The 17,104-nt window shown below is 35.4% G+C and overlaps 1 protein-coding gene across 10 annotated transcripts in view; it reads right to left on the reverse strand.

Annotated features, from left to right (window-relative positions):
* The window catches only part of KCNH7 (potassium voltage-gated channel subfamily H member 7), a 251,430-nt gene that overhangs the window by 36,867 nt on the left and 197,459 nt on the right, over positions 1 to 17,104 (reverse strand). For 9 of the 10 annotated variants that reach the window (XM_075430761.1, XM_075430758.1, XM_075430760.1 and 6 more), the window contains 3 exons: positions 11,693 to 12,092; positions 10,751 to 10,950; positions 137 to 389 (listed from right to left, as the gene is read on the reverse strand). In XM_075430761.1, coding sequence (XP_075286876.1) covers positions 137 to 389; positions 10,751 to 10,950; positions 11,693 to 12,092 — 853 coding nt within the window. The remainder of the gene's footprint in view (positions 1 to 136; positions 390 to 10,750; positions 10,951 to 11,692; positions 12,093 to 17,104) is intronic. The other variant, XM_075430754.1, reaches the window with a different exon arrangement.

A 17,104-nucleotide genomic window follows, 5' to 3' on the forward strand; every position in this document is an offset into this window, starting at 1 on the left:
TCCTGAAATTATTTCTCTGCTTGATTTTAAACAACAGTGAGTAAAACATTTACAAATTTACTTCCCCAGGAACAGCAATGAATATTTGTTTTCAATCCTCTGACTCTTTTAACATCCCCTCTAGTAATCTACTTACCAAGAATGGCTACAACAATGTCACTCCTAAGGATTTCAATGGAGCCTCTTGACACAAAGTAAAGAGCAGTGAGAATGTCTCCACAGTGCACTAAAGTGTCTCCAGGAGGTGCATGTGTTGTCTTAAATTTCATAGCCAAAGCTCGAAGACAGCCTTTACTGGCCCCCCGGAAAGCTTTGCAATTCTGAAGCAAATTTTGGTTGAGGTGCAGACAAATGTCAGCTTGTAAACATTCTGGAAACCCCTTCAGGACCTGGAAAGACAAGCATAAGGATTTCATGTGAATGCTATGAAAGTTGCTTGATACAATTTTCATGTTTTCTTTCTGGACAGAAAGAAAGAAATGACATACAAACAGAGGTGGCTGTAAGGGCTGTCAGAGTATTACAATTCAACAAGTGCGTAGTGTAATCTATATTGCAAAGCTTATACAATGTGAATACTAATGCACATACTGATGTACGTAGTGGCTACAAAATTAATTATTAAGATTTCTTTCATTGCAAGAAATGGTATTCAGGTATATGAATGAATATACTGCAGTAAAATAACAAATAAGACAGCTAAAGGGAGAGTGTTGACTGAATTTCACCTATTTGGACTAATATGCCTATTTCCTTTTTATCAATTATAGAAGTACTGCATTTAATACAAGGGCAGTTTTTGCTGAAATAACCATGACATTTGTAAAATGAGAGCTATCTGAACAAGATGAGATACGTTTCAGAGACAGGGCATTTTAATGGGATTTTCATGTCAAATATACTCTGCTTGTAAGTGTAGGACTTTTAGGTTTTTATCAGAAAAAGAAACATGTGCCACTGAAACAATGATGTTATGCAGTTTTACATAGATGATTAGTTCAGCAAACCATGAGGCTAGTTGCTATGGTACTTGCTCATCTCTTACTCAGAACAATGCGAATTTGCCTGAAGCAGAACCACGGGATTCCTCTTGGGTACCATGGTAACATGTTAATTTTGTTTAGAAGAAAAATGGTCATTATGTGTGAGCTTTTCTAGTTTGTCTAGGATCATCTTACCTCTGCTTCTTTTAGAATCAATAAACATTTCTGCTGCTGACTTCTGTGGGAGTACTGCCCACCCTGTGACTCTGCCTGCTGTGTTAAGGAATGGGCCTGACACATTATTATAGACCACGTTTTCTTTCGTTAAATCATGTTATCTGCTGTCAGTGATGTTAATGGGTCATATGCTTTCCCTGGGACCGGCTACATCTGTTGCATATTTCTAAGGCCAAAACATGAACTGATGCTACCAGTCTTACAAATATGTGAACAGGATGTGCCTTTTTGTTATTAAAGCAGTCTATTAATTCATTCCTGTTTATCCTCCACACTCTTTCTACAAACAAGTAAATATTCTTGCATAGAAAAAAGAATATAGAATATGCATTCACTTGCTGCTATATTGTCTTACTTCAGCACAATAAAGGTCTGTGCTCTTGCTCCTGTTTTATAAAGATATTCACAGCCCATATCCCTTGCTAACAGAGAAGATGCACACGTTTCTGGTATGAGGCTTCTGTCCGCAAAAGCCAAGCTATGATTTACAAATGAAATATTAGTACCTTTAATTAAGTTGAAATGATTCTGTGATTGCTAATGGAAATCAATGCTGTGAAATAACAAACAGAATGCTGTAACACACACATATACAAAAACTCTGTGAGCTATAGGGTATTACCACATGAAATTTATACATCCTCAGAAAAAGCCAGCATTCAGCAACAATAAGCAAAAGAAAACATGGTAGATGAAAAGCTTCTGTGGTGCCACTCTGTTTTCAGTATCTATCACACCACTAGAAATAACTTAGTATGCAATTACTCTTTTTATGTTAATGCAATTATACTGAAGTAAAAATAGTGTGGGTTGTAGCAACATATTTACTGAATGATACTGAGAAACTGATAACCAAATACATCGAGTTAATGATAGAAGTGGAGAAAAATTGCAGGAGTTTATTTGGAAATAGTTCTCTAGTCACGTGAGCAAAAATGACCTATTTTGAATTAATTCTTTTGCTATACACCTATCAATATAATTTAGAAGAGCTCCATTTTTTATGGGATGCAAAATAGGAAAAGGATTTTCAATTCAGAGGTACTTACAGGAAAAGGTATTTGAATTGGTAGAAAGTCAAGAACATAGCCTTAGGATAAATTGTATTCATTTTCATATCAGCTTCTGTTTATCCCATTTATCAAGGGATTGTACTTTACCATTAAGCAAAAACCATGCAGACCATGTGTGTTGGTTTATATTTCTGAAGATACTTTGGGGATTTCTTTAAAGAAACAATTATTTTGGTAATTAATTTATACTTAATATGAAACTGTTCTAAAATCATTGCATATTAGTTAATAGTTTTTTATATGCCAATAACATCTGAAAGATACTAGACTCTTTTAAAGTATCTGGGATTAAGAAATCCCTGCCCCATGGAGCTTACACTCTAAAATAGTTATACATCAGAGAGGAAGAACATTTACTCCTTAATACCTCAATTGACAAATCTCTAGAAGGAAGACAGGTGCCAAAAATAACATTGATATCCAATGCAGTTTTGGAGACTACTCCACTAACACAAATTGAAGAAATGCAAGAAATAAGTTGATTTGAAGATAAATTTGTTAAAACAATGCTATACACTACATTACTAAAAGGAGCTTACCATATTGTGCACATTGTATGTAGTGAGGTATTTAAACCAAGTCCAGTAGCTGACACCGTACAGAATTTGACGTTTGCAAACTACATTTTACGTTGTGCAGTATGGACAACATTTTGCCACCCCAAGCCTCCATGTACATTGCTAATATTTAGATTTTCATTATTTTGAGAATGTATGTCTTATTCGTCACTTTTTAGCTTGTGTTAATATGGAAGTATCTGATTCTCACAGATATCTTTGATTTTCTGTGTAGAGCAGGAACAATTGTATTGACAATCACATTCTTACATTGCAGCAATGAACATCAATACATTATGTGTACACATACTGACAACTCTAAATATGAGAAAATCATCCACACAGTCTTCAAAATCATGACATTACCTTAAAAATAATAAAAGTCTAAATATTGCATTTCACTTATTTTCATTTTTTTGTGAGCTTTTGGAGTCTAATTTAAACACATTTAAGTCACACTTCAATGTGACAACAAAAATTCAAAATACACTTTCCTAAATAACTAAAAGCCAGCATAATAGTGAAATTATATGAATGCAGTACTAGGTGACGCAAAAAATAAAATAATTTTCAAAATAAAATTTTGAAAAGGATAAAGCTAGAATTGCTCCTTAAATACATTATTCTCAATGACAAATCCAAAATTAATAAATCTTTTGAACACAGGCTTGGTTTTTAATTGCTTCATTCTTTCCTGACATGTTTCTATTGTTGCACTCAGTATCTCCTCAACAGTGATTCCACTGGGCCCTGGTGAGAAAAATCTTGGATCTCATGGTTAGAATCATAGTTAGAATCATAACTTATGCATAGTTTAAGAGACACAGATCTTCTAAAAAACGAATGTAACAAGACATAAAATCAGCCTCACCTCCCGCCCCCTCAAAAAAAAGAAAAAGAAAAAAAGAAAAGGAAAGACAGATGCTGTGACCATGGGCTCCAGTTGTCTCTCTTTAGTAGTTATCAAGTCCAAGGTGCAAGTTCAGTTGTCTCTTCCTGTCTGGAATCAAACTTATGCCATGTCAAATAACATTGATTTATCTACTTGGCATGCTTAGAGAGGAGGAAAGCGTCATTCAGCAAGAAGTAAAACATTTTATGTGGAATAAGTGATTGAAGGTGATAAAGGAATAAGTGAGGATAGTAGGGGCACAATTCATATTGCTTTGAAGAATATGGTCTTTTATAAGTGGAGAGGGACTCCAGCTTCGTTAGCTTCTCTTTTTCAAGATGACAACAAGGTATCACTCATACATGTATCAGACAGCTTTGTGACAAAAGAATTGGAGACATCTCTGTGCCCTAATCTCAAACAACTAGAAAATGTTTGGGGCAATCATAACTTTGTTTTGATTGGATAAATGATACAATTCATGACAATTTTTAGATTTTCTCTTTTCAGTTCTGGAACAGGTGTTGACATCTGTCCCACAGAAAATATTTAGAAAGCATCCAAGCTGAAGCAAATCAGGATACTAGCTATAATAATTGTCATTAAACATGGAAATATAATCACATTCTATACCAACAGAATCACAGAATGGTTGAGATTGGAAGGGATTTCTGGAGGCCATCTTGTCCAACCTCTCTACTCATGCAGAGCTGCCTAGAGCTGGTAGCCCAGGATGATGTCCAGATGGCTCTTGAATATCTCCAAGGACGGAGACTCCACAATCTTTCTGCACAATTTGTGCCACTGCTCAGTCACCTTCACAGTAAAAATGTGCTTCCTGATGTTTGGACAGAACCTCCTGTTTCAGTTTGTGCCCATTCCCTCTGGCCCTGTCAATGGGTGCCACTGAAAATAGCCTGGTTCCATCTTCTTTACACCTTCCCTTCAGGTTTTTGTTCACATTGATGAGATCCCGTGTAAGACTTCACTTCTCCAGACTGAACAGTTCCAGCTCTCCCAGCCTTTCCTGGTATGAGACATGCTCCAGTCCCTGCAGTCTGTCAGTCAAAGATATTTTCTTACTTCTGCATATAATCTACTGTCACACATTTTCTCTGTTGAAATACACGTGGGATCAAACATTAAATACCAGGCAGCAGTTGAGGAGAGCACAAGAGAGCTCTTGTGTGTTGTGAGTCTGTTTGGGGTATGTTGAAACTCTTTTTTTGACTGAGGCTTTCTTGTCCTAGAATCAGAGTCAGACTTATGAGTGGCAAGTATCCGGCATGTAGAAACAAAGATAAAGGTAGACTCTCTAGTTCATCAGACAATTTAAACTGACATAAACTGAAAGATGATTTCTGTTCCTTCCCCACACTATTTATTTATTCCTGCCCCGTCTTGCTCTCCCTGTGAAATGGTTTGAGAAACTGATCCATGCAAAAATTAACCCAGCAAAAAATTTGAGCAGCTGAAGGTACAAAGAGGCTGGAATAAACACATTTTGTGTTCTAGACTACACACACTTAATCTCTATTTGGACCTCATCTGCATAATATGGATATGTTGACATTAACATCACTAAATGCTGAATAAAGGGAGCAAAACCCATGCCTTGGAGAGTTCACTCTAGTAGGGTTTTGTATTCAAAACTAACATTTTGTCTGTCTTTGTTCAGTAAGAATGAGTGAAATTTATTCATAATAATTCATATATTTTGTGAAGCAACCTACATCTTTAATTTTTCTCTTTCTGCCACCTAATTTTAGCACCATACTATATGGTATGATGCTGGTACTTAGATGCACAAATCATACTGCATAGATTTTGAATTAGGATCTCTGTCTCCCAGTAGCTGTTCCCTCTGATGGGAAGAGTAGTGTGGAATTTGGTTGTCACAAACATTTGACTCCCAGATTTTAAGAACATCTTCACCTAGGCTAATCCTTTCTGTAATTCAGCATAGTTCTACTTCTAGAAAGAATTTAGAATTTACTATTTCTGTGATAGTTAATTACAGAAATTAACTGTTTCTATAAGCAGAAGGCCAAAACATTTCCATGGGCTTCAATTGCTTAGAAAAGAGTGAACAAAGTCAGAGGTGGTGATAATCTTGATCCAGCAGCTCTTGGGCTCCACATAAAATAAGGATTATTTCTGATGATTGCTTCTCTTCATACAGGAAGATTTTGCAGAGTCAGATTTTTTGTCTGTTTGCCTTTTTTTGGCAGGATATAAAGGAGTTCTTACAACAGTTGAGAGAGAAGAGCAGCAGTGTGTGATGATGAACTAATTCACCTTTCAATGAGATTTGCAGTCTGACAACCTTATCAAGAACTAGGATCTCTTGCCTTCAGTCATTGCCATAACACAGAATTGTGTGACATTTTTGTGTTGAAATTACTGCAGCTGCAGTGGATCATTCTTCATCTATAATTTGATTACAGTTTCTGAGTACTTCTGAAAGGTGATCTCTGAGATATGTCACATTGCTGGGTGAGGAGGACAGAAAACTATAGCGGTTTCTTATACTGTTGACTTCCTCATCGACAGAAAAGTTTGACGTCTGTAGAAGTTGGAAGCTGACCAGCTCCATGTATTTCCAAAAGTATAATGACAGTTGGAAAATTGTTAAATGCTCTTGTTTTTGAGACATTGGACCACAAAATACAGTGCAGTGAGAAACTGATAAAGCATCATTTTGCAAACAGATGGACATTCTTGAAAGTCTTTTTTTTCTTCTATGAGGTCTTTCCTGTAACTCAATTGAATATAGGCATTCATGTTTTTTAAGTGGTCTTGTTATAGAAAATAAAAGAACAGCTTTACAGCTAATCCTATCTGAGGCATTTTCTGACAGGCTTGTATGTCTAGCGGTTTCCATTATGTCGGATAGACAAATAGCAGTACCACCTTCCACCATGATTACGTATTCCCTCTGTTTAACCAATTACTACTAGTTTTTGTGCCAAATACTTCTAATTTGGATTGCCCTTCTGATGATATAAGGAACTCCTCCTAGCTATTTTTGAAATTTTAATTTACTTTTTTCTAATTTTCTGGTTCAAAGAATATTACTGGCAATAGTTCTATTGATAGAATTTTTTTGGTCATACAAAGTGATCACAGCAGGAGGAAAAGCAAGAAGAACAAACGTAGTGGTGTCATCCAGTCACCAGTGGCTGATTTATCACAAAAGAAGCCTTACCAAAGCAATGATGAACCTGGCATTTATTTGATATAGTAGCATTGCTGGTTCTGAACCTTCAAGACAGGTAGTTTGCTCTGCTGTACTTGCATGGTCACTGATGTAAAATCAACCGTTTGCTTGCATGCTTGCAGGAGAAGGTTCTATGACTTTCTACATAAAAATTCTGACTTAGTCTTTCCTTTCATGGTATTGAGTAAAACCCAAAATAAAAAGGAATCTGTCCCACATCCAAAATTTTAATTAACAAGTACATTTGGCTAATCACTTTCCAAAGCTTGTCTCACTTATTTACTTCTTGAACTATTTTAAAAGGTAAAATAAACCAATAAAGCTGTTCAGATGCACAGAAGATCCATGGAAAGAAGAGGGGGGAGGAAATACATGCATAACTTAAAAAAGGATCTCAAACACTAAAGATATAATCTTTTTAGGGTAAGCGTCACAGGCATGCTATTATCAGTGCTGGACTGATAACATTGGAATGAAGGGGGTAAAAGAAGGCAAAGAGAGTTTAGGAAAAACAGAATAGAATAGTTTAAAAAAATAGTTTCTTTGAACCTTTGGGACTGGTTACATCTTTCATGAAACAATATACACTGCAAACATTTTTTAAAAAATTTAAAATTGCCAGTGTATACCACAGGGATATGATTTAAATTATGCTTATTCTGTAGACTCAAGATTTTTATCCAGATTAAAAAAAAGTCCCAAATCCTGTTTATCCAGTCCATCCATATATATGTGGAACTGTTTTTATCAAAATACATTATGCAACGAAACATAACCACAGAGATATAGAAATGAAGCAGAGGGGAACAAATGAACAAATAAACAATGTTCTCAGCATATTTCACCAGCAGATCTTTAAAGCTAGTTTTAAGTTTAGCCATTTCAAATGAGCATAAAGTGTTATCTTCTGTTTTTCAATTTAAAGTGTAGGATTTTGTTTAGGAAATCAAGTTTATTTAGTCTTCGTGCAGTATTATTCCTGAGGTTGAAACTTGGGTTTTTTTTTCCACTTTTCCTGAATTCTTAAGTATATTACTGATGATAATTAAAAACATCTTTTGAAACATATTCTCTAATATTGTTGATATATATATATATGATTCTGTGTGTGCATATATTGCATGTACATATATATATATATATAATGTAAATTATTCATGCATTTCATATTTCAAGGGAGAAAGAGGACTGAGATTTTGAATTTTATTCAGTTTTCAGTCATGAAATGAAAAAGAAAGACGTTGGATCAAATTCTTCCTTCAGATATTTGTAAAAAACTCCCAGTAAATAATGACAGGAGTCAAACACATTTGTCTGAGGACAGTATTAGCCCTTTGGTGCGTAAATGCAAATATTTCATGCAAAATAAAGTTAATACCACATGCAAGTCCATCTCATATGCACATGGCTTATAGCCAAGAAAACTCCATTGGTACTTGTGCTAACATGCATATATGGTTTGAACTAAGAGCATTCACGCAAAGGAAAATGCAGAATGATCAGCATGGCAGCATTGTCAGAGTGTCATTCCTACAGAGCAACTATCTAATGCAAACCAATATGCACATGACCTTTTTTGGGCAGAGAAGCATGATCTGAGTTGTGGGGTAAAACAGTGATTAATAAATGTGCTTAGATTAGCATTTCTTAATGTCTAATTTTTAGTAACCATTTTGCCCCACATCTGATTCTACTTGGATTATTTCCCTTTGGTATCTACCCCTTCATCATGCAAAAAGTTACAATTAAAATTAGAAAGCATTAAACAAGCTCTAAACCCGGCAGATAACATGGATATTCTCCACACTTTATACTGGAATTAAATTTGACATAAATACCTCCTGCTCTTACCAGTGGGTGGTGTTATTCCATGTATTTAGGTATGAAGCAGACAGGAAAGAGATAAATCTTTCATAAGTACAACATAAATCACACAATTCTTACATTATCCTTGTACTAAGTGTAATATATTCAAACTCACTTTTTAAGAAAATTAGGCGACTGCCATAAAACTTGAGGGATAGAATTGTGAACAGAATAAGAAAATATAACAAAACAAGATACTAAACTTGATTTTTTTCACAGTTTATTTAAAACAGAGCCTTCATACTGCCTCACAATCATATTGCAGAATATGGGCTGTTTAATCCATTTGGTTAGTATTTCACATTAATGACAAATCCAAGACTAATTCCAGTACACCAGTTCATGCATTATGCAAAGTTTAACCTAACAGCATCCAGTTTTAGTTATTATTTAATGTGAAACAGGTGTTCTTAGTACATCCATTAGTGGTAATGAATTAGTTAAGGCGTACATGATTTTGTAATATCTTCAGAAATAATTCAATGAACTACTTTAGGCTTAGGTTGCACCGACCTCCAGCTTAAGGGCTTGATCCTGCAAAGTGCTGAGTACTCCACAATCCCATTGCCATCAGAGGGAATTAGAGCCATTCAGTGCCATGCAGGATGAAGCCACCGATGCTGCCTTCCACTGCAGTAATCCCCGGCAGAGGTTTAAACAAGTATCCTTGTCCTGTGCTGGGCATAATATCCCTCTGGAGGGGACATTCATGGAAGTCAGAGGTGAAGCTCAATATATTTAATTTGCTGTCTTACTTTTAAGATCTGCTTTACTTAATGGTAACCATAAAGTCGAGCTGTCAGTGATTTAGCTTTACAAAAGCTTTTAATCAAGACCACTTTTTCTGCTTACTGCATTAATAGTGTAACAGTTTGACAGTCATTTACAAACATATGTATAGATATCACATGGAAGCTTTTTGAATGTATGTCAAAATTTTTGAGGTTGATTTTTAGTTAAATTATTAGAAAAATGTATAAGTTTTCTTGTTCTTGCCAACTTTATGGAGAGCTCTGCGAAGTCTCTAATCTAGAACACAGAATATCTCTGGAAAGCACCCCTCTAGAGACACAGATTCACAGATCCTTAAGATGCACAATGTCTCAGTGCCATCAAACCTATGCCAACTTTTCAGAAAGAAAGTTGCTGTCTCCAGAAAATAAGCCAGAAATATAGATGCTTACTTTTCCTCATCAACAGATTATTATTCCTTTATAGCTGGCCACATAATATATTCTTCTATAGGGAGCATTTACAGTTTGTTTTTTTTATCAAGAACAGAAAATACAAGTGTTGTGACTTGCTATTTGCTAGAAATGGGGTTCTGTGGATTGCTAAATGGTTGGTAGTACTGTGCTGACTTTCAGTGCAGAATTATGTGATTGTGAATGCAAGTGAACTACTGTTCAGACTATTCTATATTTAGAATATTTCACTCTGAATAAAGGAGCTAATCAACCTGCCTGCTCCTCTCTTCCATCCACCCCCAGTATACCTCTTCTAGATTACACGATACAGGCTTTGTAGAATAGTAACTGTAGATAACAACAAAGGTACTCTTGTTTGATACTGGAAGTGGAAAATCAGGCTGAAGAACAAACAAAATTCTGGAAAAGCTGTCTGGAATAAGTAACCTATGACTTTTATTTCTTGTCTTAAGCTTACAATAGTCAACTGCAGTTCTCAAGCTTTCCTATGCACAGTGAGAGTTCAGATTTCTGATACACCTTTTAATAATCTAGGCAGTTAAATATTTGGATGTCATACTTGTAATGGCTTGGTTTTCAATAATTGCTATATATCCATCTTCTTAATCTTGTACTTTTACAGCTCATAAATAATGAATACTTACAACCTCTTTCTAAATTCTCATACATTTATCTATTCCTCAGCTTCTGTGCCTGAAAAACAGAACAACATACCATGTTCATGTCAATGCCATTGGTGTATGTCCATGCGTGCTGGAAGTATTCCTCGAGTCGCTGCCGCAGGGGGTTGGGGATTTGGTGAAAGCGTATAAACTCCTTTACTCGCAGCATCTGCATGTGATACCGTGCAGTTCCCGAGTAGAGTCTTTGGATTATTGCAGATACGTTTCCAAAAATACTAGCGTACATTAATGCTGGATTAAATAGAAATAAAACTTACTTATGTCATATCATTGGGTTTTGCAATGCAACTGTTCTTATAATGTACTTGTATGTAAAACAGCTCAGATGAGACCAGCAACATTTTCAGAGATATGGAATTGATTTACGTGAAGTTTTTTATTGTTTCAATTGTATCAATTCCAACTCAGTTAACAGATGAGGCTTAAATATTAAATCATAATCAAGTTGGTAGTGTTTATCTTTGGAGATTTGTAGTCCTGAATTTAGTGTTGTAAGTTAGGTTCTACTAATTTTACATGTTTCAGTAGCACTAAGAACTAGGAACTAAGGTCAGGAACAAAGGGCAGGGTTAAGAAGGTACACAGGGCAGGGTTAAGAAGGTATACATACATTTATATATTCAGGGCTTAAATCAACAAATAAAATATAATTTTGATTATCAAAAAATGATGGGCTATAGTTTCCTAGTCCACTCAAAACTCTGCTTGCTATCCTATAGAAGATTTGCTTACAGACACAGATACACAACACTAAACTTCTGACAGTTTGGATAACAGATTATGAGCAGTCAAGCAACTTGACTACTTCCTGGCACTGCATGAGTCACAACATATTTTCACATATAACATTGCTTTCCCTGGGAATTTGCTCTTCTGGCTGCATGCTTATAATCATATTAGCTTAGACTTTTAAGTCATTTGCTCAAACACTGAGCAAAAAAGCAAAAAAAAAGAGTAAGATAAAACTACTTACAGCCAATCAACATGACACAGATGGAGAAGATTTTCTCTGAGTTGGTGTTTGGAGATACATTTCCAAATCCTACACTTGTCAGACTGCTGAAGGTAAAATAAAGTGCTGTAACATATTTGTCCTTGATGGATGGTCCAGAGCTTGCATCACTCTTATTGTAATGCTTTCCTAATTGTTCTCCTAAAGAATCCAACCAGCCAATCTTGTGAGCCAAGTAAGGTCTTTCTACATTTCCAATGGCATACCAGATGCAAGCAAGCCAGTGTGCAATTAGTGCAAATATGCACATAAGGAGCATCAGAACTGCAGCGCCATATTCGGAATATCTGTCCAATTTCCGTGCTACCCTCACCAAACGCAGCAGTCTAGCTGTCTTCAGAAGACCTATTAATGTTGTTGTCTGTAAAAAAAAGATATAAATAAAAATTTATTTTCTCTGTTAGCAAATATATTCTCATGAATAGTCAGCATGAATAAACTGGAGTAAATTCCATTATTTCAGGGAATCAACAAGATCACTAGATTAACACATTTCAGTGTTACCTTAATTTCATTTTCTTTAAACTATCAAATTTGTTATAAAAACAGTGAAGAAAACAATAACAAATGCACATTTTAAATTCAGATATATTGAAGTTGTCATTATCTCATGAATACTCTTTCATTTTGAATATTATTCTTGATCTGGACTCTTCAATCCACCCTAATGGACTTAAATGATCTATTAGATTCATGATGTTTCGGCATGCTCAAGTCTGTGAGTTATTGGAACTACTCATAATTATATGACTGGCCTTGTAGGTAATAAGTATTTATGATGTTTGAATAAATCTGTGCGACTATATTCGATCCTAATTTAGAGACTCCTTGCAATGCTGTGGCACACATGTTCTAGAAGGCAGAAGGAACAGGGCAGAAATGTCTCAAAGAGTAAGTGTCTGGAAAAGTTACTATTGCCAGACTCCAGATTAATCTTCTTTTTGCATCTTTCAACCTGAAGCTTGTAGGTCTAGTGGCAGAAGCCACTAATAAATCTAGTATACCATTAAAAAAAAAAGGGGTCTGTTGTAAACCAGGAATATATTCCAAGCTTTTTAGTGTAGACCTGCACTATGATTCATTGCAGCCTCTTTGAGATCTGATCTTTTTAAAGGAAGGTAAAGTTTATTAATGTAAATTTACAATTTTCAATCAGTAAATTGTTAATTCCTTGTAAAAGAGATTGACAACATTGTAAATAGTAACTATCTGATTTCAAAAAGAACTCAGCTACTGTTTTCCATCCATTAAGTCTGAACATATACTAAAGTATTCAGTAAATGTCAAGAATGAATAAATTTTTAATAAGTTTTTTCTTTTTTTGACCTGCATGTATATTACCCAACACTTAACTGGATTAGTTTTGTGAGCTTTACAAACCACTCGTTACAGCTTTCTTTCAACAAGTACTAGATTATTTTTTATGTTTTTATGTTCTAACATTTACCATGTTTCTGAGTGAAATCCCAAGGCCCTTGGAACAAAAAAAAGGAAGCTTTCTTGGCTGCATTTGTCAGTGGACAGCTCAGTATGTTCATGTTTTCTGAGTAAACGAGCAAGAGGATAATGCAGGGTAACACTGGGTGACACTGCTTGGTTAACTAACATCGCAGAGAATAATTTCAGGGTGATTTTCTCATTGCCACATAAAGAAGGCTATTTCAATGATTGTGGCCTCAACAGTCTGAAAGACTGTAGCCTTCAAAAACCTATGCTTAGGCTGAGCTTCAGCATGTGAATATTGTCATTAGGTAAGTTTTTTTTGTAAGGTAGATCACGCTAAAATATTTATGATCCGTTAAGGAAAAGAGCAATCTTGAGAAAAGCTAACATTTTTTCTTGGTGGGGTGTTTGAACCATCCTATTACAGATGTAGTCATATCTCTAAACCACGCAAGAGGAAATGTATTCTTAAAGTGCCCCTTAAATAGATCAGAAGGTAGATTGTGAATCCAAAATATGTCCACAGCTTTCCACCCCGTTCTTAAGATAGGATTTGCTAATATTACGCGTCCTCAGTGTCAATCCCATGCTTAGGTACTGTATCAGTGTGAGCTCTGGAGTATGCTGGAGGTGTATAATACAAGCAAACTCCATCTCTTCAGGGTAAAATCAGCATGAGTGAGACTAGACGTGCTTTAAACCATCAAGAAACTCATCCTGAGTTTGAATGTTCTTTAACACAGTGAAGAGGCTTTGACACAAAAGTACAGCTGGAAGTGGAGGTTGAAAGCATGACTCACAAGTTCTGGTGTACCTTTACATGCCGTCCACTTCTCAGTGTAGCTGTAGCCTTCACACAGTAACAGTTCACCTCCCATGTGTCACTTGGCCAGTGACAGAAGTACTTAGTGTCAGAACTATGCCTCGTGCAATGTAATTTTGTTGCTATGCTGGAATACTTTGCTCAACACAGCCCCCAAGCAGGCAAAGGTCCTACTCTGTCAGGTACCCACCTTACCCCAACCAGTGCCAACAACTAATGTCTGCAAATAGCAATCTGATAGATGCTACTCTTTTCTCTGAATTGCTTGCTGCTGTTTTCATAGCTGGACTAAATGTTCAAGAGTTGCTGGAAACCCACATCAGTATTTTTTTTTTTCAATCAAAATTTACTGTGAGCCAGTAGCACATAGGAATGCCATAGCTACCGAAACTACGAATCCGGATTGGTAGAAGATGGGCACAGGATCATTATCCCCCACCATAGCATATTCAGTGCAAACAGCATTCCATTTATGTGAGGCACTTAACTGTTTGCCTAAAATGGAATTCATCAGGACCATAGCACACATTTAAGTACTTTTAGAATCTAAAGTGCCTACAAGACATTGAAGAAGTCTTTTCCAATTGGTAAGATCTATTAAAAATATAAAGGTCTTAAGGTAATAGCCTTTTTAAATAGATTCTGCCAAAACAGACATTCTATCTCCTCAGATTTACTTTTTCATTACAAATAAAAAAAAACTATACAGAAAAAAAAAGATCAGCTTAGATTTCTCCTCTGCACGATTTATATATTCCAATCTGCCAGTCTAACATTTTGTTAACCAGTGTAGCCAATGTAATTTTGATATTTTTGTCTTGCTTGGTTATTGTGCTATTCAGCCTTTTAAAATGCCTTTTGATTTTTTCTAGCTGTAGTACAGGAGAGAGATCTGGATAAAAAGTGTATTGGGTTTTTTCTGTTTTGACTTCAGTAATAGCACAAAAAATAAATAATCCATCATGCCTACAATGGTTCTTTCATGCCTATGTTATTCTCTCCATGAGCTAAGTAACCACATACAGGACATCTTTAGTTGTTTTAGAATAACTATTCAGTTCTGCTAATAAGAAGCTTGAGAAATGTTAAAGTTTGTCAATAATTTTCTCTCCAGGGGAAAAGAATGACCTTCTAAAAACAAGAGTTCATGGATACTACATTTTCTAAGTATAGGTTACTGAATTTATTTTACAAAATCCTTATATATTACAAGTGGGTATCCTTAACTCTGATTAGTCTCCTTTTTTAACAGTGAGATTAGTTTGTATCTTCAATTTCTCAAGTCCTGATGCTGAAATGACCACAGCAGGGGACTACTTTGATGGACAACAGTTGATTACAGCACGATTTGCAAGAGGAGTGCATCAGTCTACCTGATTGCAGAAGATATCATTCAGAAGTTATTATTGTATCAGACTGGAAGACTGAGCTGTCATTGCCTAATTAATTATCTGCATAAATGGTACTCTGTCTGTATAAAAAGCCATTTACAACTCATGATTTTCTCAAAGATTTCCAAATTCTTAGGTTTCCTCTAGATTTTTGTGGTTTTTTTTTTCCTTTCTTCATAACATCCGTTATCATTAATATATAAATCTATAATGTCATCTCTTATTTGTCTCTTTTTTAAACCCACTGAATTGTATGAGTAGCTCAAACTGTGTCTTCCAATGTGCATTAATGTGCACCTGCTTACATACTATTTCATCTGCTAGGGTCCTTTCCAGCTTCCTGGCATTGTAAGGTCCTCAGTTTCTCACTAATTTGCCTTCACCTACATTTTATGTTAAAACCATCATCAGCCTTCTACTTTTTTGCAGCCTGTGAGTAAATCTATTAAATATGAGTACTGTAGCATCAAGCACAGTTAACTCTTTTCGCTCTTGGAAAAATGTTTAATATACGCCAGAATTTGGCCTTTCAGTCTATGCTCTATTACCTGAATAGCCTCTTCTGAGCACTGTGTCACTGTTGATCTTGATGCTGTATGCATCATGATACTGAAAATTAGTAATTTGCTAAAATGAGTGCAGGAAACTGTATTACTCTCTTCCTGAGATATTTTCTGAGCTTGATTTTCAAATATATTTTAATTTGGAACAGGATAAAGTACTGGTTATATCGGTGGAGATGCAGTCAGGACTATTAGGTTCAATCTCTAATTCTAGCAATGTGGAATTCTTTTCAGTTTGCTTCAGCAGGTACACTGTGTAACCGAGTGAAGACATCAAAACCAAGAGAAGAACAAGAGTACTTTGGTTTATATGTCTTAATTTCAGCCAAAAGTCATCTATTTTCTTGATTTATTACTATGAATAGAAGACACATTCACTCTTACATTTTGTAACTATGCTGGATATATACATCATGATGTATCTATTTTTATTTAATTTTGCAAAAGCAAAAGCCTTCATGGTTTTCCGCATATTTTACCTGAGTGTGCTCTGTGGCCTCAATTTAAGAAAACTATAGATACAATTATTTTCTTGCTGAAGCATTTACCACCACTCATCTGTATGTTTTATTGCAGGAGGTTCATTGATGAAGGGGAAGAAACTCTGATTTTCTGTATGTCCGTCTAATTTTTCCCTACAAAGTACCTGTCTCTGAAGTGAAAAGGTGATCAATACATTAAAAAGTGTATTATTTTAAATCATAGATCTTAGAATATCTAGTAATCTTCAGCAGCATTCCACTTGTACCTGCACATCATATATGTGTGCTTTAAGGAGCTGTGCCACTGCAACTGTTATTTTCTTAAAATCCAACCAGACTCCTCAGCTGAGCAGAATGATTAAAAATAAACTACCAAAAGAATAGAAAGCAAAAAGTCCATCATCTCATTATTTTTATCTTCCCAAATATCAGGAATGTCACTTCACATTTGAAATACACAAAAAAGAGAGAATGGTTTACCACCAGCCAGAATTTTTTGTTGAGTCTGTTTCAACAGAAAAAAATAACTTTATATTAGTTCCCAATTTAGAAATTGGAAAGTTAACTGTCTTGTTCTGTTGCTTTCCTACGGCTGACAAAGTGTGGCTCAAATGGAAGCATTCAGATAGCGCTGCATGTGGTATTTGAATTATTATCTCCTGCCCTTTCTA

This window comes from Opisthocomus hoazin, chromosome 9 (genome assembly GCF_030867145.1).
Source record: "Opisthocomus hoazin isolate bOpiHoa1 chromosome 9, bOpiHoa1.hap1, whole genome shotgun sequence".
In the NCBI taxonomy this organism is placed as follows: Eukaryota; Metazoa; Chordata; class Aves; order Opisthocomiformes; family Opisthocomidae; genus Opisthocomus; species Opisthocomus hoazin.